The sequence below is a fragment of the Monodon monoceros genome, unplaced genomic scaffold (assembly GCF_005190385.1).
Source record: "Monodon monoceros isolate NGI ecotype Baffin Bay Population unplaced genomic scaffold, NGI_Narwhal_1 Super_Scaffold_1, whole genome shotgun sequence".
Lineage (NCBI taxonomy): Eukaryota > Metazoa > Chordata > Mammalia > Artiodactyla > Monodontidae > Monodon > Monodon monoceros.
The window spans coordinates 77,351,130-77,376,413 of NW_021703765.1; the positions used below are offsets into that span (position 1 = coordinate 77,351,130).

Below are 25,284 nucleotides of genomic sequence, written 5' to 3' on the forward strand. Positions count from 1 at the left end.
TATTTCATCAAAACTAAGATTCCATTGATTGTAAGATGCACCCTGTTTCAGAGATTAAAATGTGAAATAAAATGTGCATCTTACAATTAATGTATTATGGCATTAGAAACAATGCTGCAAATGAACATATTGCATATAATTTTCACATGTGTATTTCTGTAGACGTTTTCTAGAAGTAAATTTGTGCACCAAAATGAAGGTGCATTTTTAAAAATTTTATAGATACTGCCAAATTCCCCGTATCTTAATCATCTGTGTCTCCCATTTACGTCACACAATGTCTGGCATTATGTAGGTACTAAATAAATGTTTGTTCAGTGGACAAAATGCATGACCAGGCCCAGCAAATGCAAAGCATTTTGGCATACTCGCATGCAAACACACACACCACTACCACACACACCACCACCACACACACCACCACCACCAACAAAAAATCCTAACAGTGACCAACAAGGAGATTAGAATATTTTAGCACCACATGTGTACACACTTCTTGCTGAAGCACTGGCCACAATAAATGACAAACGCTAATAAATGCATTTTATGCAGAATTATGTGTTCGAAGTGATTTTAAAATAGCTTGCAAAATTACCTGTCAAAAGGCTGTGCACTCAATTTTTTGAAAATACACGAATAATTCCAGCGTTTTACAACCCCCAAGCTACTAGACGTGAGAAGTTTCCAGAGAGTTTAATGGTCTGTCATTTTCTCAAACACCTGCAAGACTGTCTGCATAAGAATCACCTGGAGTGCTTATTAAAATGCAGACCCCACGCCAGAGCTTTGGAATCATAATTTCTGGGGATTAGGGGCAGGTGAATCTGCATTTTAAACAGGCACTCCACGTGATTCTAAGGCACTCAAAGGCGTGAAAGCTAGCGCATTAAAGGGCTTTAAGGAGTCTTAATTAGATTTGCCCTTTAGAACGACCCCTTTGGCTGTAAAGTGTAGAATCAACTGGAAGCGGGCAAAAGTAACCGAGATAACTAACACCATAGCTCATCCCAGCGCGGGGAGGGCGGCCCAGATGGCTTGCGCGCTTCTGCGCCCCCTGCTGGCCCTCAGCAGCCACGTCCTGGACCGGCCGGAGCGGCCAACTGCGACTGCGCCCTCCGGAGCCCGCCGGGACCATCTGGGTGCTTGCCAACGCGCTGACCTGGACCGGAAGCGGAAGTGAGGTCAAGTTCGCCTCGCGCGCTTCTCCCACCGCAGCCACTCCCAACCCTGTGGGTTGGGTCGCTTTGCGCAAGTGTCGGAAGCGGAAGTTGTTAAGACGTGGGGGAGGTCTTGGGAGAGAGTCGAGTTTTCCTAGCGTTCGGAGTGTTCGTTCTGCGGCGGCCTGAGCAGCAGGTAAAGCGCATTTGTGAGACCTCGGCAGCCCTGCTACCCGGCCCAAGCCGGATCCCGACCCCGTATCCTAGCCTGAGGGGTGTGGTACCCGGTGGTCCGACTCCTTCCTAGGGTCCTGGTGGAGGTACCGGGAGTCACTTGTCCCTCCCTTGGAGTGAGGCCCCCTGTCCGGCTACCTCCGCCATGGGCAACACGAGCAGCGAGCGCGCTGCGCTGGACCGGCAGGGCGGCCACAAGACGCCCCGAGGGGACAGCTCGGGGGGCTCCAAGGATGGGGACAGGCCCAAGATCCTGATGGACAGCCCCGAGGACGCTGACCTCTTCCACTCCGAGGAAATCAAGGTGATGGGGGTGTGGGAATCTGATTCCCCTTGACTAATGTTGAAATCTCCTAGAGCCTTCCCTTCGTATCCCCTCTTATCATCAGAAGTGAGAGAATCCTCTTAGCAGCTCCGGAACCTGTGTCTAATTACCGATATGAGAAAGTCACCCTGAGGGAGGAGGAATTCACTTCGTTTAACATCATTAAGGAAGAGGCAGCTCTGAGACAGGTTCAAATTCTTAATTAATTAAGATCGTGGCTCTAGCGGTAATTGAGTCCCAGTCTCTGCTTTTCTCTTAGGTATGATTAATTTCACAGCTCTGAGAAATCTTCCACCACCTTTACGCAGACTGGCGCTTTTTGTAATAGTTTTGCAGTTAACTTTCAGTTTTGGAGATAAAGCAGAACATGTGTAAGGTGAACGTAGAGTCGAACAGCTGACTGCAGTTGCCAGAGGTCTTTAGTTCTGCTGAAAAGTTGTGGTTCACCCTTTAGAGCAGGCATAGAAAAGTAATTTGACTTCCGGAGGTCAGTGAGTAAGTGAAACATCAGTCTGAAGGAGGCAGCCAGCTGCTCGGCTTCTCTCTCCTATTGTTTATATATGACTTAATATTTTAAACAGGCCAAAGCAAACATTTTTGCAGGCCAGATTTGGGCGTCCTGCTGCGGTCTGCTTTAACTCATTAAAAACTCTAAAGACAGGTTCTCCATTCCTGCTTCAGCCACTTTTCCTGCTAACCACCTGATGTGGTCAGTTTCTAGGGGCAGAGCCTGGTCCAAGAATACTTAGTGATTCTGGCAGCTGATATGTATGTGGTATATCCTAAAGAAATGAACAACTAAATACTTAAAGGGCACTGCAACAAGTAGGTTTAGGAAAGATGACAAGCACCTCTTCCCCCTCCCCCACACACATTCTGTTAGTATCTAGTTGCCTACTGATCATCATTGCCCATTAGGCTAATTGGCAACTCATCCCAGCTGTACTCATTTTCCCTCAGATGCTGGCTTGGGTGATCGCATTATTATATCCTCACCTGAATCTTGGCTTTGAGGCTAACCTATAAAGAGTCTTTTTTTTTTTTTTTTTTTGGGCGGTGCGCGGGCCTCTCCCTGCTGTGGCCTCTCCCCTTGCAGAGCACAGGCTCCAGACACGCAGGCTCAGCGGCCATGGCTCACGGGCCCAGCCGCTCCGTGGCATGTGGGATCTTCCCGGACCGGGGCACGAACCCGCGTCCCCCACATCGGCAGGCGGACTCTCAACCACTGCACCACCAGGGAAACCCCTAAAGAGTCTGCTTTTACTCGGCCCTCCAGCCTGTGATTTCAACTTGCTTTCTGAATTTGTTGTATTCCTGAAGCTGTGTGCAAAGTGAACTTTGGAATCCTGTTTATCCAATGATTTGACATCTCTTCCCCTAGAAATAATTTTGGCCCAAGGGCAGCTATTTAAGATACCGTAAGAATCAAACTACTTTCTTTAAGAAATACTTGTTCTTTTGTTCTTTTGTTGAACTCTTATAAGAAATGTTTAGCATACAGATGATCTGTAGAGAATGATTTAAATAATTTCCATTATCATTTCCACAGAAGTTACTGAAATGATGTAGCAGACACACTGGATTGAATGCTCGGATACAAAAAAAAAAAAGTCGTGACTTCTTTTAACTATACTTGCTCACCATTTTGGCTGTGGCTAGTTATCACACCCTCAGTGGAAAGTGATTGCAGTCTGTTATTCTTTAATCTGTAAATTTTGTTAAAGGTCACAGAAATGCAGGTATCTTTTAAATGAGCTCAGGTCAGCATTTGAATTGAAGGTGCTAGAAACCTGCTCCAGACCTTTTAAGAGTCTATCACAGCCTAGAACTCCTGCTCTTTGGCTTCTGACTAGGAAAAATGTAAGAGATCCAAAACCACACCCAGAGTCAGATGTGTTTTTTGTCTCTCGTCCCGGAACACCTCCTTTATACAGCGCTGCCCATATAAGAAGTTACTGTTTACCGTAATGAACGTCAGTCTTTGTCTTATGTTTTTCTCCCTGGTGCCTGGACAGCACTCAGTGATTAGCTTTTGCCTTCCTCAGCACCTGGGCTTGCCAGTTTTCAAGTTGACAGCTCTGGAATTGTCCCTAATAAATTTTCATGTACTTCAAATATTGCTTAATTAAGGGAGGAAAATGACATTTATTAAGCTAATCTCAAATTCATTCACTGCCTTCTTGTAAGTGAGCTTTATAACTTCTAGTTTTTTGACGACGATCTCCTGAATAACAGCAGTAACAGTAGCTAATAATTACGAAGCGCCTACTCTGGGTCCGACACTATGCAGAGCTTTTTACATGGGCTGTCTTGTCTCACTCAGCCTTCACAGTAACCTTAAGAAATAGGCGCTTTTATTATCTCTATTTTGCAAGTGAGTTAACGAGCCGGAATATGAACCTGGGTAGTGACAGCTGCCTCTTTAGAATGAATTGTCAGTATGAGGGTAATTGTCTCTTGCAGGGAGCTCACTAATGGCTTCCTGTTCCTGAGTCAAGCGCTCTGCTTCCAGGCTCCGGAGAAGGAGGAGTTCCTGGCCTGGCAGCACGATCTGGAAGTGAACGACAAAGCTCCTGCCCAGGCTCGGCCAACTGTGTTTCGATGGACGGGGGGCGGAAAGGAAGTTTACTTATCTGGGTCCTTCAACAATTGGAGTAAACTTCCCCTCACAAGAAGGTAATCGCCTGGGTGTGTTCATCTACTTGTCTTAACCCAGGGCTACTCTGGTTTCTGAAGGACTCCTGTGGGTGAATAGAAGAGGATGTTTTTATAAAGTTGATGCTGAATGGAAAAACAGTTGTGCTTAATCATTCACAGGGTTCAAATCTCACACACCAAGGAGTCGTGCTAGGTTTAGAGCACACTTAGAAGAAAACGTTGCACAGTTATGAGCATTTCCGTTTCACAGACACCTTTCACTTCAGATATTCTAGCTTTGTATCTGTTCAGGCAGGACTTTTTTCAGAAAGAGAACTCTATTCCTAGCGCAGTGGACAGAGCGGGATTTGAGTCCTTGTTGGCTGAGCCGAGCCTCAGTGTTCCTCTCTGTGAGAAGGGAACGTTGGACCAGATGATCTCCGAGCTTCCTTCTAACTTGGACTCTGTATCACTTTTGTTTGAAAGTACACATTATGTAGGCGCCATTAGCACGACTATAGCCAAACACTTGCTCAGACACCCTAGCATGGACGGCTGTCTCAGATTGTCAGGGGAAAAGCATCTTCACTAGTAAGTCCTCTTGATGAAACAAAGGAAGAAATCGTGCCCTGCTGGGCCAGGCCTGGTTCTTGATAAGGAGCCGCCTGCTTTTCCAGGGGTCCAGTTGGTGTAGGAGGGAGCCACTCAGCCCAGTTACAAGGCATGCTAGCCGGAAGAACAAAACAATCAAATGAGAGAGGTTTCGTGGAACCCTTTTTTTAGTAGTTATAGGAGTTGCTTTAGGGAACTGTTTGTACAGCCTGTGAAATTGATCCTCTGTCCTGAGCTGGGCAAGCTAGCAAAGGGTAGAACTTGGCGGGCAGCTTGCTGTTTATCTTGTGCCACCATCCTTCTTGGCGTCCAGGCTGCCAGGTGTTATTTTGCTCACAAGTTGAGGACGAATGACTGTTCGTTGACCTTTTGATGGTAGGAATGTGGACTCCTGGTGTTTGAGCAAAGCGAGTTTTCCAGGAAACCTCTTACGATGCCGCTTCCTGGTAGCTTTTCTAGATTGAGATCATTATACTGAATTGTCTAAATTGGTGAAAAATGTTTATTTCTCGTGCAGCTGAACCCTTGATTTTACGTGGAAGTTTTGTTTTGTTCCGTGGCTGGTTTTGCAAGTCAGCTAAGAGGGCAGCCCACCCCGCTAACATCGTCTGCTTCCCTTTTTCTTGCAGCCACAATAACTTTGTAGCCATCCTGGACCTGCCGGAAGGAGAGCATCAGTACAAGTTCTTCGTGGATGGTCAGTGGACACACGACCCTTCTGAGGTACCCTTCCTCCCGCCCTTGGTCCTCTGGCCGCCCCCACAATCCAGACAAGTTGTCAGGTCCCTTTGTCCTGCTGGTCGAAGTCCCTGTGCGTGGCCGAGCTAGATAGCAGCGCTCCTTGTCAGCCTACTGGCATCCTTGACTGAGATGAGCAGGTGGGCCAGCCAGGAGATGAGACCTTCCAGCCAGGGCTGCTGGATCCTCTAAAGACACCTCTAGAGACCTTCCACGTTGTGATTTCTGCCTGTCTGTCTTTTCCCAGCCAATAGTGACCAGCCAGCTTGGCACAGTAAACAACATCATTCAAGTGAAGAAAACTGACTTTGAAGTATTTGATGCTTTGATGGTGGATTCCCAAAAGTGCTCCGACGTGTCTGGTATGAGCAGTTATTTTTACCACGTGTGTGCCGGTGGGGGCTGTATAGATTAGAAATACCTTGTTTCTCTTGCCTCTCGCTCTTGAGTGGGAGCCGCCCAATCGGTGGGTGTCCGTAGCTCCCCAAAGAGCCACAAAACTAATTCCTAACTCTGTGTCAGGTCAGGTTTCTAAAATCTAGCTCTGAGGGACCCGTAAGTCATTTTTTGGGTCATCTCCAGGATTCCATAGGTCTGCTTGGCCACAGAGAGCAGACACTGGAAACGGAACCAGAGCTTGGTCTTGTGCCAAGGCAGGCCTAAGAGGCCCTAGAGAGTTGCATCGGGTTGGTGAGGGGCCAGCACTGGGGAAGCCAGCCTGCTCGGGGCACCTGGAGAGTTTCAGCCCGACAGGTGATAAACTGACCCCTCAGTGACCTTGGCATCATTTGCGTGGTCCATGAGCACCTTGTCAGAATCCCTTCTTGGTGGGGGTGTGTGGGGGGGTAAGGCTCACCACAGAACAGGCTACACAGCACAACCTGCTCAGTATGGTCCTAGTAAAACTCTCCCATCTTCCAAGAGTCATCCGATCATCGAACTTTCAGTAAATTGCTTTGCATCCAAACCCACAGGAAGAAACTGCTTGGAAACAGTATGTGCTACGCAGGGAGAAGGATGCGTTGGCATCGACAGTGTTCACACCAGCTGCACTGCCCCTTCTTGCAGGGCCTCAAACCGTCCCAGGACCCCTATGGGAAGCAGTGAAGGTTCCCCGGGACTGTGCCTGACCGTCTAGGAAAACGGGTTCAGTTCACAGGATGATTCTTCATTGTCACCTGCCTGGGCCTGGAGGTCCTGCCCCCAGGATCTCTTAACTCTTTTTCAGCTCAGAACTCACACTGGCAGGTGGACCACGTGGCTGACAAGTCATGTTATTGAGCAGGAATTGGAAATCCAAAAATAGCATTCTCTGCTCTGGATAGCTAACTGGTCTTTTAAAGAAGTCCTTTCTGTTTTATTCAGACAGGTGGGAATTGGGGGGTGGGGGAAATGCCCAGATACCCCTTACTGGCTGATAAGTGAAATTTTAGGCCACAGTCCAAAGCTTTTAGTCAAGGTTGTGCAGCAGAGGTTTACCTGGGGAAAGGAAGCTGACCCCTCACTGCTGGGAAACCAACTTCAGGCTCTCCATACTGTTCTCATACTTAGACACTCCCTTTCTCAAAATACATATTGACTCCTAAAGGCTCAGTTTTCTGCACTGAATGCCTTTCTCAGTTTCCTGCTGTGATAGGGCTGGGTTGTGTGAAGGGAGTCTGTCCCCTAGAGAATGACGTGGAAGGAAATGGCGGAGCCAAGCCATCTCAGCTTTACGGGGACAGCACGAGTCTCGGCGGCCAGACACATCCCAGGTGTCCTTTGGATCACAGCTCAGTCCCCACCAGCTGGCCAAATGTCGCTGAGTGAGCAGCTTCGAAGCTTACGGAGCACTGCACTTCTAGAAGCTTCTTAATGTATCTGTATAATGGGGATACTCCAGCATGAGTTTAAGAGGAACCGGAGAGCACTGGAGGCAGAGAGCCTTTAGAGGTCAGGTCTTCAACTTTTCGTTGTTTTAGTTTTGAAATGCGCCGGCGCCTCTGTGTGAACAGGCTGCTTTGTCTTCGGTTTTATTCTGGCTGCTGGTGTGCCTCACTTGGGCCCAGCCACATAAGCCTCCCTAGAAGCCTTGAGCTTCTGGGCCGCACTTGCCGGCCCGGCCTGCAGCGAGGAGGACGCGTCGGCCTGCGGTGGCTGTTGGCTCAGGTCACTGTGGGCAGCTTCCCACGACTCGATCCCAGACTCACTGCTTTGCCACGACTGCTGTCTGCCACCAGAGCGTCTGAATTCACTACTTGAGTTTTATGCCTGTCACTCAAATTCCAGAAGTGTTTTCTCATTGCCTCTGCTCTTCCCCCTTGGGGCCAGTATATCCTTCAAGAGAATATAAATCTGTACTGAGGGAACAGGAGACATGGAAAACTAAATGTCACCACAAATTGAGACTGTTCCCAGGACTCCTAATTTTCCAAGTAAGTGTTCTGTCACCATCTCCCAACAGAGCTGTCCAGTTCCCCACCAGGACCCTACCATCAGGAGCCCTACGTCTGGAAACCAGAGGAGCGGTTTAAAGCACCACCCATCCTCCCGCCACATCTTCTCCAGGTCATCCTGAACAAGGACACGGGGATTTCAGTGAGTAACCAGACATCTGCCCAGACCGTCCTCCACGGTCACGTTCAGCTGCTCCCCTCTGTGCACATCTTGCAAGGCAGCTCGTGAAAATGTTAAATGTCACCCATCGGTGTTAACTGCCGGAGTCCCCCTCTGACGTGGGAACGGGCTACTCACAAGATGTTCCCAGAGTGGGCCTCCCCATCCCACAAAGCCTTTCTGAGCCCTTCCTCTTGTGTTCCACTCCCACCTCAAATTTCATGACAAAATACATAACTGCCTCTTCTCAGTAAGCTGCATGGTGGAATTCCTCCTCTGGCCCCCAGATTTTAGAATCTTTTTTGTTTGTTTGTTTTGCCGCGCTCGGAATATGGGATCTTAGTTCCCCAACCAGGGATCGAACCCACACCCACTGCAGTGGAAGCGTGAAGTCTTAACCACTGAACTGCCAGGGAAGTTCCAGAATCTAGTTTTAATCACCAAATTGCTTTCAGAAACCTCAGGGCTCATGGATCAAAATTTGGGGTATGTGGGTAACACACATTGCCTCTGGGAAATTGTTATTACTTATAAAAAGAAGTGTGCTTCCTGCTGAATCCTGAAGAGCACCCCATTATTCCCCGCGTTTGATTTTCCATCCCGTTTGACCTGAGCTGCCTGGTTCCCCGGCTCTGGACTGTGCAGCGTAGCCATAATTCTTGGGAGTCCAGGTGTTCTTCAGCCTTGTCCAGGCCACCACCTAACAGGCAGACGCTCCAGGGTGATCAGGTGACTGCTGCTGCTCTAGACGCCACACAGAAGTGGGTGCACGTGTGCTGAGCAGGGGGCTGGAGGTGTATACGTGCAGGCATCCCCGCAGCAGTCACGGTGTGTCCCCCGGGGACTCGCTGTTCTTGGGGCCACCCCGCCCCAAGCACACATCTGACAGCTGAGCCGGCTTTTACTGGATGCTTTTTCTGTTTTGAATTAGCATTTATAAAATTGGGGAGTGTACGCTGGGGGAAAAAAAAAACAAACCTGGATTTCTGGCTTCTCTGAAAAAATAGGAAGGTGTGGCAACATTGCCTCGTATGTGAGCTCTTACGGAGTAAGAGCGCCTCTCCCCTCCCCCAGTCATCCAGTGCATTCTTCAGGCTCCCCGTCTGAGTCTCAGAGACAAGAGTTTGCAACACAATGCTCAGGAGCGTTGAGTATTGATCATTTCTTCCCGCTTTTGCTAAAAGCCCCTTCACTGCACGGCTTTCTTCCTGCCCCTCCTCCAAAGAGAGGACAGAGCCACGGCCCACAATCTAGATGAAGCCTGGCCAGAGATGCACACCAGTGCGCCCAGCAGACCCCGAGAGCACCCCTTAGTTGGAGCACCAGGCATGACCCCTCGCCCACCCAGTCATCGTGCACAAGCCCTTTCACTGCCTGACAAGGAAGAAAGGGGCCTGAGAGCCTGCCTCCTTCCCTCTGAAATCCAGTGCCGTGAAACACGGGAGAATCTTGATTTCCAAATCTGAAGTGCACACCTCTGCTTTTGCTCCCCCGCAGTGTGATCCAGCTTTGCTCCCTGAGCCCAACCACGTCATGCTGAACCACCTCTATGCACTTTCCATTAAGGTAAGGACGTGTTTGTTACTTACTGTTGTTTCTCCAAGTGTGCTCTGAGGCCCCCTAGCGATGGCACTACCTGCAGTATCGATACTTACCTGAAGGGCGGCTTCCGGGACCTGACCCAGACCCGTAGGCTCCTCTTCCGAAGGGAGGCCCAGGAACCTGCTTTTACTCAGGCCTCCTGATGATTCTCACGCTCCCTAAACTTTGAGCCTCCTGACTTAGTCCTGCCTTTGGTGATTTCCGCCTCTTCCTCAGGACGGAGTGATGGTGCTCAGCGCGACCCACCGGTACAAGAAAAAATACGTCACCACCTTGTTATACAAGCCCATATGAAGAGCTGGGGCCAGCCGTGGGCCCCAGGGGGCAGTGTGCACCACCGGGCTCCACGCGTGCATGCTTTTCGCTAGACAGGATGGACTGTAAATTTCCCATTTCATGCTCTTTAGAAGACATTTCGTACCCGCTCTACTCCTACTTGAAGGTTTGTTCCAGACACAGCAGCTCCTGGAGCGCCTCAGACTGTAACAGTCCTCTTAGCACGCGGTGGCTGTGAGCCCTGGGGCTCATCAAGGCTGAGCGGGGAGGGGGAGCAGACGGTCTGCACCCCACACCGCAGTGCAGAGGGCGGTGCAGGTCTAAATTTACATCCTCTGAACTGGTCACGGAGACTTTTCTTAAGCCAAAAAGGAACCCAAGCCACTTTGCTGGTGGAAATCCGGGAAGCAGGTACCGAGGCCGCACAGAATTTCTCATCTTGTGTGTGTGTCTTGACTTGTCCCTGCTGAGGCCTGGCTGTGGACCTAACGGCGAGTATGGTATTGGTCCTGCCTTTCCTCTGAATTCAGAGCAATAGATCGTCTTCCATTCCCTGCTACAGGGAGGTATAATTTCTGTAGAAATTAGAACCTGTCTAATTTCCAGATGAAGTTTTACAATTGTTTCTTACACTTATGTGCACTAAGTATTTTTTTTTAACCAGAGGTGGCTGACTGTACAGCCTTAGGGCAATTTTTAAATCACCCCAACTAGACTATAGATCATGTGACCTGTGCTCAGCAATAATCTGTTCTCAGAACAGACTTGGAAAACCATGGCCAGATATCTCCGTTAAGCTGGAGGATCCTGCGGACTGACCGCTGCTAGCTGGAAGGTTGTCCAGCTTTTTGTTCGATTTGTAATGAGGTGACAGTGTTAGCACGCAGATTTTGGAGAGGCACCCTACCCTAGCCTGTGCCACCTTGCTTGGGACCTCTGGTCCCTCCTTAGCAAAGAAGGCTGTAGCAATTGCCGTTGCTTATTCTGGAAGGAAATTAGAACTTGCGGCAGCCTTCTGAATTTGTGTGAGGAAATCATCCTTTGGACCAAAGCGAACCTCTCCACACGGCTTGGAGATGCCGGAGACGTGCCCGTTAGCAAGGTTCCTGTCCCCAGGTCGGTGGAAGCTGTCGTCCTGCGCTTTGTTCCTGCTGGGAGACGGAGGAACCATATCCCTGGTGTCTCATATTTATTTGGCGAACCTGGGTCTGGGATACCCTTTTTTGTTACTGTTTCCAAAACACTGAATTACTGTCACCTTGATGTACAGGTTTCAATAAAGCTTTGTAAAGATAACAGACGTGCACTTGGAGGAAGGTTTGATTTCGTGCAGTCATTTGGAGAAGAGACTGGAGCTCTCCCCGAGCTTTATTCAGTGCAGTGCTTTTCAGTCTTTTTCCCGCCTTGGCACACATTGAAAATGGTACCATCCTTGTGGCACTCTGGGGTGAGTGGACAGGGCAGCTCGGCTCCCTCCCGGGCTGAGGGCCTTTCTCTGACCCACCTATTCTGCACACAGATTAAAGGCTTTTAAGAGGCTGTAAAATTGAGCCCCATGGAACCGCTCGACCACAGGGGAAGCTGAGGAAAAGCAGCAGTGAAGGCCCCTGGCTTGCGCAAGTTGGCAGCATCCTCGGTCCAAGGTCCTGCTGCTTCTTGCTCATTGACAAGCACCACAGGGGAGCCTGGGATCATGACACCCTCCTGGAAGACACCAGGATGTTCTGGAGTCAGCTGTTCTCCCAGCTAAAAGGGCCTCTGTCCCTTCTACCAAAAAGATGGAAGGTTACAGTGTCCCTTTAGTAATAAGCCTTTTCTTCCCAGGCATCAGGAAACGTAAATAAATTTGAGAGAAAGGGGAACCCCTCAGGTCATCTGGTCCACTTGAGGTGGAGAAAGCTTAGAAGGCATTCCTAGCTGGGTAATTAGCCGTCTCACTGTGAAAACCCAAGTGATGTGGGAACCCTAGATTTAGGGATTGGAGGGATTATTTAAGTAGACTAAGGAAATACATAAAAATCCTCTATCCAAAACTGAATCAAAACTTTTTTCTATTTTTTAAAAATTATTGAAGTATAGTTGATTTTACAGTATTGTGTTAGGTTCAGGTCTACAGCATAGTGAGTCACTATTTTTTGTAGCTTGTGTGTCATTGTAGGTTGTTACAAGATACTGGGTATGATTCCCTGTACTATGCAGTAGATCCCTGTTGCTTATCTGTTTTATGTATAGTAGTTTATACCTGTTAATCCTGTGCCCCTGATTTGTCCCTCCCCTCCCTCTCCCCTTTGGTAACCATAATTTCATTTTCTGTATCTGTCTGTTTCTGTTTTGTGTATACATTTGTATTATTTTTAGATCCCACAGATGAGTGATAGCATATAGTATTTATGTTCTCTGACTTAATTTCACTAAGCGTAATATTTTCTAGGTCCATCCACGGTGCTGCAAATGACAACATTTATTTTTATGGCTGAGTAATATTCCTCTGTGTGTGTGTGTGTGTGTGTGTGTGTGTGTATATGTGTATACACACCACATCTTAAGTCAGTCGTCTGTTGATGGACACCTGGGTTGCTTTCATGTCTTGGCTATTGTAAGTAGGGCTGATGTGAACATGGGGTACGTGTATCTTTTCAAATTAGTGTTTTCATTTTTTTCTGGATATATACCCAGGAGTGAAATTGCTAGATCATGTGGTAGTTCTATTAGGTTTTTTTGAGGAGCCTCCATATTGTTTTCCACAGTGGCTGCACCAATTTACCTTCCCACCAACCGTGTAGGAGGGTTCCCTTTGTTCCACACCCTCTCTAGCATTTGTTATTTGTAGACTTTTTGATGATAGCCAGTCTGACCTGTGTGAGGTATTACCTCATTGTGGTTTGGATTTGCATTTCTCTGATAATTAGCGATGTTGAGCATCTTTGCTTGTGTCATCTTTGAAAAAAATGTCTGTTCAAGTCCTCTGCCTAGTTTTTGATTGGGTTGTTTGTTTTTTTGGTATTGGGTTGTATGAGCTGTTTGTATATTTTGGAAATTAACTCCTTGTTGGTTGCATCATTTGCAAATATTTTCTCCCATTTTGTAGGTTGTCTTTTCATTTTGTTGATGGTTTCCTTTGCTGGGCAAAAAGTTTAAGTTTAATGAGGTCCCATTTGTTTATTTTTGCTTTTATTTCTTTTGCCTTGGGAGACTGAAAATACTGCTGTGATTTATGTCAGTGTCTCGCCTGTGTTCTCTTCTAGGAGTTTTACGGTGTCATGTCTTACATGGGTCTTTAAACCATTTTGAGTTTATTTTTGTGGATCAAATATTTTTGAAGTATAATTGAAAATACATAGCTAAGCTCTAAAGTATAAAAGGGATATATTGAAGTACCAGAATTGAAGAAACCGTTGCTGTGTTGGTGAGCTGTGAGCGTGGCCCCTGGCCCCATGGTGGAGACTCAGAGGGTGGGGTGGGGGGGTAGGACCCAGTCATAGGCCTCCAGGACCAGGGTTTGACACCCTCACCTGGATAGGAAGCCCGCTTCATGAGTTGGCCCAGAAAAGCACTGCCTTTTCTGTAAGAGGAGTTAGAGAATCTAGCTGCTGGCCTGAGTCAGGGCTCAGAGGGAGTCATCAGCCCCAGGCTGCAGGGGGAAACATCATGTTGGAAAATCTCACCTGCAGATCGGCTCTACTCACAAAGTTCAGATAAAGCCAAGCCAAAAATCCAGTGTAAAAACTAATTTGGAGCCAGTAAACCCAGTAAGAGTCCTCTGCAGCCCTGGGGCCACGGGGGACTCCCAGGGCAGTAACTGCTAGGGTGGGGAAATGTAGCCAAAACCACAGAACCCTGGGACGTGGGTGTCAGCATTCTGCACAGCTGTTCGTGTGTCTAAAAGACTTCATTTTCTTTAAGAAGCAACACAAAAGGAAGTCCCCCGTGGTCCAGAAGACTGCTAACAGACCTAGGTGAAAGTCTCTATACCCAAGAAGCTAAAAGTAATGGAGATTATTTCATGGATATGGAACAGGAGACCCTGTTTGGTCCAAATCACAGGAGCAAAGCCACACTGAGGTGTCCTATGACCCAGGTAATGCTTTCTCTATTATGGGTGAGGACTGGGTTACATGGTTGGTTAAAGTGTAACCGAAATTGCTTTTGAATGAAGATATTTTTTTCCTCCAGAAATGTATATACAAATGAATTTATGGAGCCAAAGGTAAGGTCTTTAAATTACTAGTGGGTAAAGTAGTATTGCAAGGTAAACAACCATATGTCAGCATATTGAAACCAAAGATCAAAGGACCCAGGCAACGTCTTTTCCTTCCCTCTGGTCAAAGCCTGGCTTCATGTTAGAGTTGGCCGTTCCCCCCCCACCAGCCGCTGTCCCGGAGTGTGGACACTGGACTGAGATTAGGGATGTCATCCAGTTCAGTGCCTGACTAGCTGTGTGACCTTGGGCAAATCACATGACCTCTCTTAGCCCAGTTTCCTCTCCTGAAAAATGGAAGGGGTTGGGTTAGCACTAAATGATTTCTAGGGCCCCTTTCATTTCACATTGGGAGCCACAAAGCTTTTACACCATGAATGGGATATGGCCACAGACAGGAAGTCAAGGGCCAGAAAAGGAAAAAGTGCCGGCACTGTAAGCTCAGTGAGGAATCCTCCAAGGTGCCAAGGGCCAAGATGGGAAAACACAGAACACCAAAGTGATGCCATGCATGGCTAAGGTCAGAGAGTCAACCATTTTAGGGAGAAGCAACATTTCATTTTGCTTAACTCAGTTACTTCTAGATGAGCATGATTTCATTTCTGAGCGTGAACTCAATTCTCCTGATACGTGACCCTCCACCAGTGTTTACACAGTTTGAGTGCACTGATGAAGACCCAAGTCTCTGGGCCACTCAACCCTCCATCCAGCTTTTTAGCACCTCACCTGATCAGCAAATTAGTGGAGAAAAGAAGCTAGAGCCTTCTACCCTGGGATGCCAATTATAATTGTCTTCAGGAGAAAACAGTAAGCTACAAACATATGTACAAGTCATTCCAGCTAATTGTAAAAACATCGACAAGGGCCTTCCTAAGAGTGACCGCTGCTGTGAGTCAGACCCTTGGAGAACCAGTGCCCTGCCTCTGGGATCAGCCACTGAGCTCAGCTCCCACAACCGCCTCGTCTTTTTTTGTCCTAAAGACAGCCAGAGGGCCTGAGCCTGGGTGAGGATGCCAGCCTTCTCTACCTGCCAGGAGTGCATTCACCCATTTCATCTGCAAGACTCAACAGCAAGTGAGAACAAGAGACAGCTCCAGTTGTGTGTACCCTGGATCGACTTTATTTTCCCTTTTTGTGGTTCTCTGAAAGGACAGGCTGAGTTGTGTATAGCAGTAAAGTAATTTCCAGAGTTCTTTACCTCTAACAACCCCTCCAGGGCAAACAGGAGTTCCGTTAATCATTGACAGACTCGAGAGAAAGCCAAGCCATCTGTGCAGTTCCAGATGTCCACTGCCCTGCCCTCCCAGCTTCGGAAGATAAAAGCCTCAACGTTTGACCAGGCAACTGATGAAACATTTTCTCATATAAACACTGTGCCCAGAGCCCCAGTCTCCATGCTTTTGGCATCATGAGCAACATTTAAACTGCCAAGAAACCAAGCTGACTGGAGCAGGCCGGGCTTCCTCAGCCTCAGCACTGTTGACATTTGGGCCTCTGGTAACTTTGTGGAAGGTGGGCATGCGGGCCACCTGTGCCTTGTAGGGTATTTAGCAGCATCCCTGGCCCCTACCCATGAGGTGCCAGTAGTACCATCAGTTGTGACAACCAAAAATGTCTCCAGATACTGTCAAGTGTCCTCAAGGGAAGGGAGCCAAGTCACCCCTAGTTTAGAACCACTGGAGCAGGCCAGTCTGTTGTATTGTGAGACCAAAAGCTTAGCTGGTCCCACCCCTGTGGGCCTCCTAGCATTATTGCTTTAGACTTAAACCTGCATGAATATTTTCTAAAGCAAATCACGTTCAAGAGGCCCAATTCTGAAGACAAACTAGCTGGTCAGTCCTGTTAAGCACGTCATCCCTTTTTGGCCCAAGTCTCCAAATCCTAATTTCAGTTACGAAATTTGCTTTGCAAGCTGCTGCTTCAGTCTCATGAAAATTAAGTTGTAGGAGCAGAAAATGTGATGGCTAATTTTGTGCTTAAGAGGTAGGAATAGCAGCGTGGACGGCCGGGCCTCAGTTTATGGTGTGGCTGAGTAATTTGTTGCTTCTTTGAGGTCCTTGCTTAGGGTCCAGAGAACTTTCTGGCACATTCCTCTCGGAACCAAACCACATTTACTTATGCTTTTGAAGTGTTAACGTGGCTGCCAAGATTCCTCAGGACAATAACTGAAGCGGTATTCAGTGGACTTTTTCTAATTTTATAAGGAAAGAAAGGTTCCAACATTTGAATTGTTCATCTTCGAAATTATTTTCTTTCTTAGAGTTGGCAGATTTTTATCCCCAGCGGTAAAAGAGAAAGGAGGAACAGAATAGAATCGCAAGTACGACTCCTGTCACAGGGCAAGTCGGCTGCGACCCTGCAAGTCAGAATTTGACTGTGGTCAGATTACTTCATTGGAAAATAAAAATTGAAAGCAACAGGAACCATGAGAAAATTACCGTTTGCCAAAACCAATGTTTGTCTAGCTCAACAAAGTTTAGACTGACAAAACTAAAGCATCTTAGAAAAATTTACCTTGCAGACTACAAAAATTCATTTAGTTAAAAAGACAAGTATCTACATTTTAAATTACCTTGATCCGAATTCCTCCCTCCAGAAATCTACATCATTAAAAGCAGTGGCGTTATCCTAATGGATGAGAGGAATTGAAAGGTGACCTGTTTTTTTGGTTTGTTTGTTATGAACTGCATTATAGGAGAGCTGGGTAGTCCGTTCTCCAGTAATCCTTTCAGAGTGGCCTGACTGCCGTGAGGAGCTTTGCAGTTCTGCAGTCCTATAAAGTGACCTTAACAGCCAGTTCATGGTTCATTGGAAGGAATGACCAAAGTTCGACAACATCGCACTTCTGGAAGAGAACGTCGCTGGTCTCTTGATTCCAGGAGAGCAGCTTGCTCTGAGCCCGGTTGTGGCTCTCCACCCCTCACCCCTAGAAGAAGCCTCCCCTGAAGGGAAGGACGGTCCCAATGCCACGCTCCCAAGCTTAGGCTGACAGTGGTGATACTTCGGCTTTTTATGGGCTCTCTTAAGAAAAGAAGAGGTCTTGCACTAAGGCAAACATTTTAGATCATTGCTTTATTTGACTATTTGTTCAACAGAGTTCATTCCTCTCAAGGTGGATCTAGAACCGTTCCTTGTGATCTTTTCCTCATTCTGAATAAAAAAGGTAATGAAGAAAAAGCCTGTACTTTTGGACCTAGAATCTTATTTATGCTAGTAAGCTTTGCAGTTTCGTGTTATGGTATTTCCTGCTGGCATCTCCGTAGTCACACGGAGCTCCCCGCACTCCGGTGAAGATGGCTGTCCACAACTACCACCGTTGAAACCAAAAGTAAGAGTTGAAAAATGCACCTTTTACAATAAAAAAGTAGAAACCAATTCAATTTCCTTTTTTTTTTTTTTTTTACGAATATAAAGTTTCTTGTAAATATGTACAGTCTTTGAGCTAGTTCTATAGCAGGAAGCATTTCACAAATGAGACACACGATACACACTTTGAGGGCTAAGAAGCCCATTTCTCATGGAGATCCTAAATGAGATGCCAAGACTAAAACACCAATTTCCAGTGACCTCTCCAAATACTTGTGGACCAAGAGACAGAAACTTCAGCAAACATTCAGTCAGATCTGCCCTGGAGGAGGGAGGGGATGCAGTGTGACCCCGAAGACGAAGCAACACATAGAACATTACAGCATGACACTGGCCAAGGATGCGACAACGTGGAGGAAGGGCCGTGGGCGTTTCAAACAAGAAAGCACTTCGGTTAAGAGACGAGCAGGAAGGAGCCGGGACTCAGGCCAGGTTGCAATCTGGAAAGTGAGCTGAACCGTGGACACGGGGGTTAAAACGCGGTCACGTTTGCCAGCTGCGGTGGGAACAGGTCTACCTGTCAGCTTACCTAGGATGTGCCCTGGTGGTTTGAGGTGTGGAGAAGCAAGAGAGGCCTGGTGGGAGATTAAAGGCAGAAATAAGGCCGCTAGTTAGCTTGCCAACTGCGAAGCCTCTAGTTGGTTCTTTACCGGTTGCCAGGAACCTCGCACCGCCGGAGGGGAGAGAGAAACTGGGTGAGCCGCACGGCACCTAAGGAGGGCTTCCCCGCCCGGCTGGGATGGGAGAGTTGAGCTGCGGCTTCCTTCTCGAACTTCCTGGTCTTAGTCTAGCCCTAGGGAGAGGCTCGTTTGGGAAGTCACAGTTTTCATGGGGTAGAACCTGGTGGATTGTGTGTGAGCAGAGTTGTCCGCGCGGGCATCGGCAGGGAGGTGTGGAAGTGTGAGGTGTGGTTTGCTGAAATCCTTCTCTGGTCGTAAGGCTTGAGCGTTTGGTTTTTGTTTTTTCAGTGCTACAGACTGCAGCTTGTGGCCGGTGAGTTGGCGAGTCCCAGAGGGTGTCGGTTCGGCGGGAGCTGTGGGATGGAACTAGTGCATTGGCAGAGCAACCCAAGGGGGCAGCCAGGTCGGGGGGCAGCGCATGCAGTGAACCGCCATGCAGAAGTCCTGGGGCGCTCTTCCCAGCCCGGGGAGCCAGGGAGAGTGCGCCATCAGGACAGGAGGTGAGTGCCCCCGGCCCCCTCCTGGACCCCCATCGGTGCCAGGCTCAGAGCAAGTCTGTTGCATGCTTTCCTGGCCAGAGCTACATGGAAAGCGGAGACAGCAGGCTGGTGGGTGACGCTGAGGGGCAGGGAGGGAAAAGCTCCTCGTGGCCCCTCGGCCCCAAGTCACTGCCTCTGAGCCGGGCCCGATGGCCTCCGTACATTCGCAGCTGGTGGGAGGGGAAGTCGTCAAGGCCATCAAAGGCAATGAGAACGGTAAACATTTGGCTAAGATGTCACCCTGGGTAAGACAGGGCCATCTGTGAGGATGGACTGGAAGGAGAGTGGACCTAGGTGAGCGTGGGAGGTTAGCCAGTGGCAGGGGCTCTTCTACGATACATGTCGGTAGTAAAGACCTGATTGTGTGACCTGCTACAAATGACTACGACTACAACAGGAAATACGGTGCTATTCAAATCTATTAAGAAGTCTGTTGTCTTTAAAAAATAAATAAATAAAAATAAAACAGGAAAACAAAAACCCAACCAACCCTAGGATCTTAAAGTAGCTATTAATTAGGATTCTAACCACGTCGTAGTTAGCCCCCGGTTGGTTTCCTGTGATGAACTGGTACAGGCTAGAGCTAGGTACAAAAGTTTATGAATGCTTTGAAAGAGTAACAAAGTGCAAAGAGGGTAGACTGCAGGAGGGTGCCGGCAGCTCCCAGGAGCCCCACGCCCCTCCTGGCTACAGGGTGTCCGTGCTGAGGCGGGTCTGGGTCCAGCTGCGCCGTGGGCACTGGGGTCCCCTTCAGCAGCGTTCCATAGTGCGGTTGGTGTTTTCCTGCAGTTCAAGAGGAGTTGGGTTTTCTGGCTGAGATTTATACTGAAGACTGGTCCCAGACCTAGGAGGAGGAGGGGGTTTTGCCATCAGAGGTCAGAAATCGCTGTGCTCACTTTGCAAACAGGAAGCCCAGACTGGGGTGTGCAGGAGCACGAGGCCTCGCCTTCCTGCTGTGAGCCGAGCTTGCGGAACTCACCGCAGAGTCCCCAACACTACGTAAGTACTTCTACTGTTACACACCCCATTTTATCCATAAATCAGAGGAGATAAGGAAAAGCATTTAAACGGCTTTCCCCCTCCCTGTAGCGGCAGGGGTGCCAACAGTGAACCGCGGATGGCAGCAGGAGAGTGCAATCCAGAAAACTGGCCCCTGGAACCGGCTGGCCTGCTGAGGAGACACCATGCTCTGGAGCCTCCCCGTGCACTTGGGGGGCCCCTAGTCTTCGGCACGTCCCTCCATCTTCTCTCAGTTGCTAACCTAAAAATTACACAGGTAATAAATACATGCACGTGATTTAAAAATTTTGAAAGGTTCGGAGTTCTTCTAGAAGGCAACCACTGTTACCAGTTCGGTGTAGCCTTCCAGAGAAACTGTTGATGTATATGTGTTTGAAAAAGTAAGGCATCAAACCTTTTGAATAGCATGTTATCACCTGTGTTTAAGAAGGGTGACTACACATCCGTATTTGTTTGTATGCAGAGAGGATCTCTAGAAACTGCACGCTGGCTGCCTCCGGAAAGGGAATGCCATAGCCCTTGCAGCTTTTACGGTCTGAGGTGCACACATTATCCATGTGCGCAGCAGGAAGCCCCTTCTTAAGACGTTCTCTTCCTAAGCTTGTTAAGTCCCGCAGACTCCGAAGTACGGTAGCGGCGCCCCTTCCCTACAACAGTGGCCCCTCGGGGATGAGGAGGGCGCCTTACTCACCTTGTTGACCTGGGACAGCGGGGTCCTCACGGCTCCCACAGGCAGCCGGCCCCTGCTGCCGTCCTCAAACAGCCTCCCAGGGGAGCGCTCCCTGCGTGTGCTGAGCATCCGGCCGGGGGACTTCTCCCGCTCCAGGGGACGGCCCGGAGACTTGTCCCTGCGCAGCTCCGTCCGCCCCTCGCGGTAGCGGTGGGGCGTGCCGGGCTCTCGCGGGTGGCTGGGGCCTTCGGGGGGTGCCGGGCTGGAGGCCACGCGCTTGGTGATGTGCTCGTTGTACGTCGGCGGGCCTCGCTTGTTGGGGCTGCGATAACGGGAGAGGAAGGTGGGGAGCTGAGCCATCACAACCCAACGGGGCAGCTTCCTCCTCCTCTGGGCCACCCTGTGACCCCATCTCACTGCGCGTTATTAGAAAAAGACCCCCACCGGGAATTCTTCGAGACGCTTATGTCGACAGTGAGGCCAGGGAAAGAAGGCAGCAGTGACAGCAGAGGGGAATCAGGCTTCCCGGTCTCGACACAGGCTTTCTGCTGAGCGCCCATAGCGTGTCGGGCCCTGTGCTAAGCTCTTCAGGTACCTTAACTCGCCAGATCACCCTAACAGCAGCTCTGCAAGCTAGGAACGGCCGTGACCCTCGTCGTACAGACAAGAAGCTGGAGACACAGAGAGGCTGCGATTCCAGTGCAGGTCAGTGCGACGTCGTACTCCCCATATTCTACCCCGCTGACCCTAGTATTTTCCAGGGCCTAGAGGGCACAGGAGGAAGTCTTCCTTGAGGGGTTAAGCCTGTACTCATCGCTGTCAAGCTGCCAAAGCAGCCCCACTCCTGGGCCTTTGTTGGGTCACCTCTCCTTCCAAGTGGCTTTCCAAGAGTGTTTGGGGCATCTGACGCCAGAGGTGTAGGGATCGGGCCTGATATAATTAGGAGACTGAGGAGGGCAGACGAAAACAGTAGAGCTGGCTCAGAAAATGTCTGAACAATTTGTATGACCAATCTAACCCTCCACCCAGCCCTGGGTATGTCAGATGAAGATCTGACCAGACACGGCCCTAACCACCTCTCTGAAGAAGCAAGATCCAGAAACACAGACAGACAGGACTGACACAGCCTTCGGCGTCAGTTCCTTCCCAACCCTGACGAACAGCCAAGGTACTCAGGCCCTTGTTATCTGAGCATAATTAGTGCGGGGAAAAGGCAGACTATTTCACAGAGAAGGTTGCTTGAAGACATCTGATTGATTGGGGCTTTATCTTGGAAAAGTAAAAGTAGAAATCAGGGAAATATATTTTAACCTAGATATTTTAAAATCTAAATTACAACTGCAGTTACATGCTAAGAATGAACCAAGGATGAATCCCACACTGATTTATTGTGCTCTAATTTTCTCAACAAAATTCTATGCTAACATGCTGGGTGACATCCTTCACCAGCAGTGTTGTAATTTTTGCAGCAAAATCGTGAAGTCGTTAGTTAAATATTAGACAGTGCCACTGGTTTTCCCAGAGGCCTCTCTTAATCCTTGATATTTAAATCCTTCCCCTTTGGAAGGAACCAAACTTTTTTTAATTATTGGCCTAACTGTAAGGAATCTTTTGTCAGTGCCCAAAATGGAAAGCAACGGAGCAGCGAAGACACTGACCCAGTGGGGGAGGGGAGGCTCTAGAGCAAGTTTGAGGGCCAAATCCAGACAGATGCCTGCTTTTATTTAAGTTTTACTGGAGCATGGCCACGCCCATCCGGTTTCTGTGGTCCAACAACAAAGTTGAGCAAATGAGACAGGGGCCATGTGGCCAGCAAATGCGAAAACATTTACTCTCTGGACCTTTACAGGAGAAGTGTGCCAGTTCCTTCTCTTCGGTAAAATAGATTGGTGGACAGAGCAGAGTAACTGTCTTAAATGGTCAGTCCATTATAAATAATTTCATTCTCTTGCTTCCCTGTGCAGCTGAAAATGTGGAAATTCCAACAACCCACGCTCAGAAAGCCAGAACCTTCTTGTGTGTGCAGCAGTAAAATCTGAGATAAACCTTGATTTCAAGACGTCGAAATCTGAGCTATCGTCATCTCTTGTCCTGTGGCTTTGTGATATAGAAGACAAAAGAAGAAATTTCCAGTAAGAGTATCTGATTTGTAATGGAAGAGAAATTATAAAGCGTGTCAGGGGCCCATCGTAAAGCAAGCTCACTGCCCAGAGGAAGACAAGTGGCTCAAGGAAGGCCATTCGGGAAGTCAGCCTAGGTTGATGGGATAAAGGAAAACACTCGTCATTCTGGGCGGAGCGGGCCATTTTCCATCTCCAAATCCCTTAATAACCAATGCTCTACTTGCAAAGAGTTACATTTCCTGCTCTGCTAAACAGACCTGGGGGCGGTGCAGCCTGCAGTGAATCACATTCTCCCAAGCTGGCCTTCTCCATTCTGGACCTGCCCAAAGCAGACAGCAGCAAAAAGACGGTTTTATAAGCCAAGAGGCAACTAAAGGAAACTGCTGGTTCTCCAGACATGCCCGGCCGCAGCAGGAACAGCAGCAGCATTATTTCTGCCCCTTGTTCACAGGAACTAGAACCATTTTCCACGACAGAGGAAGTTAACTCCTTACAGAGACACCATATCATCTCAAAAGGAAGGTGCCTGGCCATCTAACTAACTAGTGAGGCAGTGGAGAAAAGAAGAAAAATCTAATTACAGTACTTGGGTTGGCTCTTGGCATGACTGACTTGGAAACTAAATAAAATCTAGACATTGTCAGGAGAGGACTACAGCCCTTTGAGCAGTCTCTCCTGAGGCACGATCAAGCCAAAAAGAGTGAGAAGCAGCTGGTTATTCAGCACTTCTGGTTTTCCAGCAAGTTCCTGGGACTAAAATCACACTGACCAAACATTTCTGACCAACACTTACATTTCAAGAAAAGAAACAGACACTAGTCGTCAGGACATAGTCTCAGAGCATTAAATTGACGACTCTCTTTTCTAAGATCTAAGCAGCATTTCATAACATTAAAGGTGGTTCCTCCACCAAACTGAGTCCCTTGAGAATAAAAACCATCTTGTCTTCAGCTGTGTAGCCCCAGACATTGTGTCTGGCACATGGTAGGGGGTCCACATAACTCTCTATAATAGGGTAGACATGTGGGGTTTGTAAACCAGTCCACAAAATTAAAACCCTAGGTCAATTAAATATTCCCCTGGGTTAAATAAGCTTATCTCCTTTGTGGACCAGGATCTTAAAATTACACATCTCAAACCTACACATCGAACCGAATCTGGCTCCGAGCCCTGGGTGTCAAGACAAAGCCAGTTCCACTTCCACACACTGCTGGTGGGATAACTAAAGGGTACAGCCCCTAAGGAGGAAAACTCACCAACATCTATCAAAACTACCAACGCCCATCAATTCCTTTTGTAGGAATTCATCCTCCAGATAGATTCCTAAGCATGCAAAATGAATGTACAAAGTCATTTACTACAGCAACAGACTGGAAACAACCCAAACACCCAGTGATAAAGGAGCAGTTAAATAAGGTACAGGCAGGTGAACGAATGCTATGCAGGCGTAAAAAAAAAAGAATGAAGAAATACTTCGGATACTGACGTGGAGCAAATCGCTAAGACACAGAAGAGTGTGCACAGTACGCTATCGCCTGTATTGAGAAGAAGGGGAAGAGCACTTCCAGAATGGCCGAGCAAGGACTCCCGAAAACCTGCTTCTCCATAGAAACAACAAGAACACTGGCAAAATTGTCAAAATCAACTTTTTGGAACTCTGGAAATTAACCAAAGTCTTGCAACAATTCAGAGAGTGTTTATGCAAGAAAATGTGCAATATTCACCACCCCTGTCTCCCCAGATCTGCAGTAGTTTTGAAAGCAACAGCCTTGTAACCAGCTGTGAAAACCAGCACCCTGGTAACCACTGGAGGGAGTACATTAGGACTGGAGCTTCCCAAGAGCCCCAGCCTTGGAAAACTGTCACTATCTGACCTATCTGGCTCCTCCCTGGAAAAAAGACCATCCTCAGGGCTTGTTTTTAATTGAGCTGATTCAGGTCTTCCTCTCTAGAAATGCCCTATCTCTAGACGTTTACCAAAAAAAAAAAAAAATCAATGGCTACTGCTTCACATGGCAAATGCCTGAGGCAGTAAGACCAGTTGGGAAAAACAAGAGGCCAGCTACAACACTCAAAAGGAAGTCCTGCATATTCCTGGGGATCTGTAAGGCCAGACACACACAGGTAAGCCTGTCACATACCCAGGAAAAACCTTCCAAGGCCTCGTCCGTCAGCCACAGCTGACTCTGAGTGCTGCAGGTGTGCCCCAGCATAAATACACACAGTCGCTCAGCAAAGGGCGGGTTCGGTGCATTTAAGGAAATCTCTTTCTAGTCATTCAGCTGACCACTACCCTAACCAAGCAGAAACTTCAATGGCTGCACATAACAAAGGACACAGACTACAGATTTAGTACAAGAGACACTAAACCAATAGCGACAACAACACGCCCAGGGAGGGGAAGGGGGAGCTGATTTGCCACGTTGTATTATTTGAAATGTTCAAATGTATTATTTGAAAAAACTTAGAAGACATTCCAAGCAAGAGTAAATAAATAAAGTATATAGCCCAT

At 48.2% G+C, this 25,284-nt stretch overlaps 2 protein-coding genes across 11 annotated transcripts in view; one reads left to right on the forward strand and one right to left on the reverse strand.

Annotated features, from left to right (window-relative positions):
* Positions 1 to 1,325: 1,325 nt before the first annotated feature.
* Positions 1,326 to 25,267, forward strand: PRKAB1 (protein kinase AMP-activated non-catalytic subunit beta 1). 10 transcript variants are annotated; one of them, XM_029222324.1, is made up of 14 exons: positions 1,326 to 1,695; positions 4,229 to 4,392; positions 5,595 to 5,688; positions 5,951 to 6,065; positions 8,147 to 8,280; positions 9,796 to 9,864; positions 10,117 to 10,587; positions 13,422 to 14,254; positions 18,709 to 19,958; positions 20,049 to 20,235; positions 20,443 to 20,519; positions 21,080 to 21,354; positions 21,679 to 21,817; positions 22,614 to 25,267. In XM_029222324.1, the coding sequence occupies exons 1-7, from the start codon at positions 1,537 to 1,539 to the stop codon at positions 10,192 to 10,194; spliced, it is 813 nt and encodes a 270-aa protein (XP_029078157.1). In that variant the 5' UTR covers positions 1,326 to 1,536; the 3' UTR covers positions 10,195 to 10,587; positions 13,422 to 14,254; positions 18,709 to 19,958; positions 20,049 to 20,235; positions 20,443 to 20,519; positions 21,080 to 21,354; positions 21,679 to 21,817; positions 22,614 to 25,267. The 10 variants fall into 10 exon arrangements, with proteins under 10 accessions (XP_029078157.1, XP_029078167.1, XP_029078148.1 ...); XM_029222334.1 differs by having other exon boundaries at positions 18,709 to 18,920; positions 19,749 to 19,958; positions 20,049 to 20,519; XM_029222315.1 differs by having other exon boundaries at positions 18,709 to 18,920; positions 19,867 to 19,958; positions 20,049 to 20,519.
* Positions 20,519 to 25,284, reverse strand: part of CIT (citron rho-interacting serine/threonine kinase) — a 169,569-nt gene continuing 164,803 nt past the window's right edge. Inside the window, exon 47 of the mRNA XM_029222385.1 lies at positions 20,519 to 20,971. Within this exon, the coding sequence (XP_029078218.1) occupies positions 20,584 to 20,971 (388 nt within the window). The 3' untranslated portion in view covers positions 20,519 to 20,583. The remainder of the gene's footprint in view (positions 20,972 to 25,284) is intronic.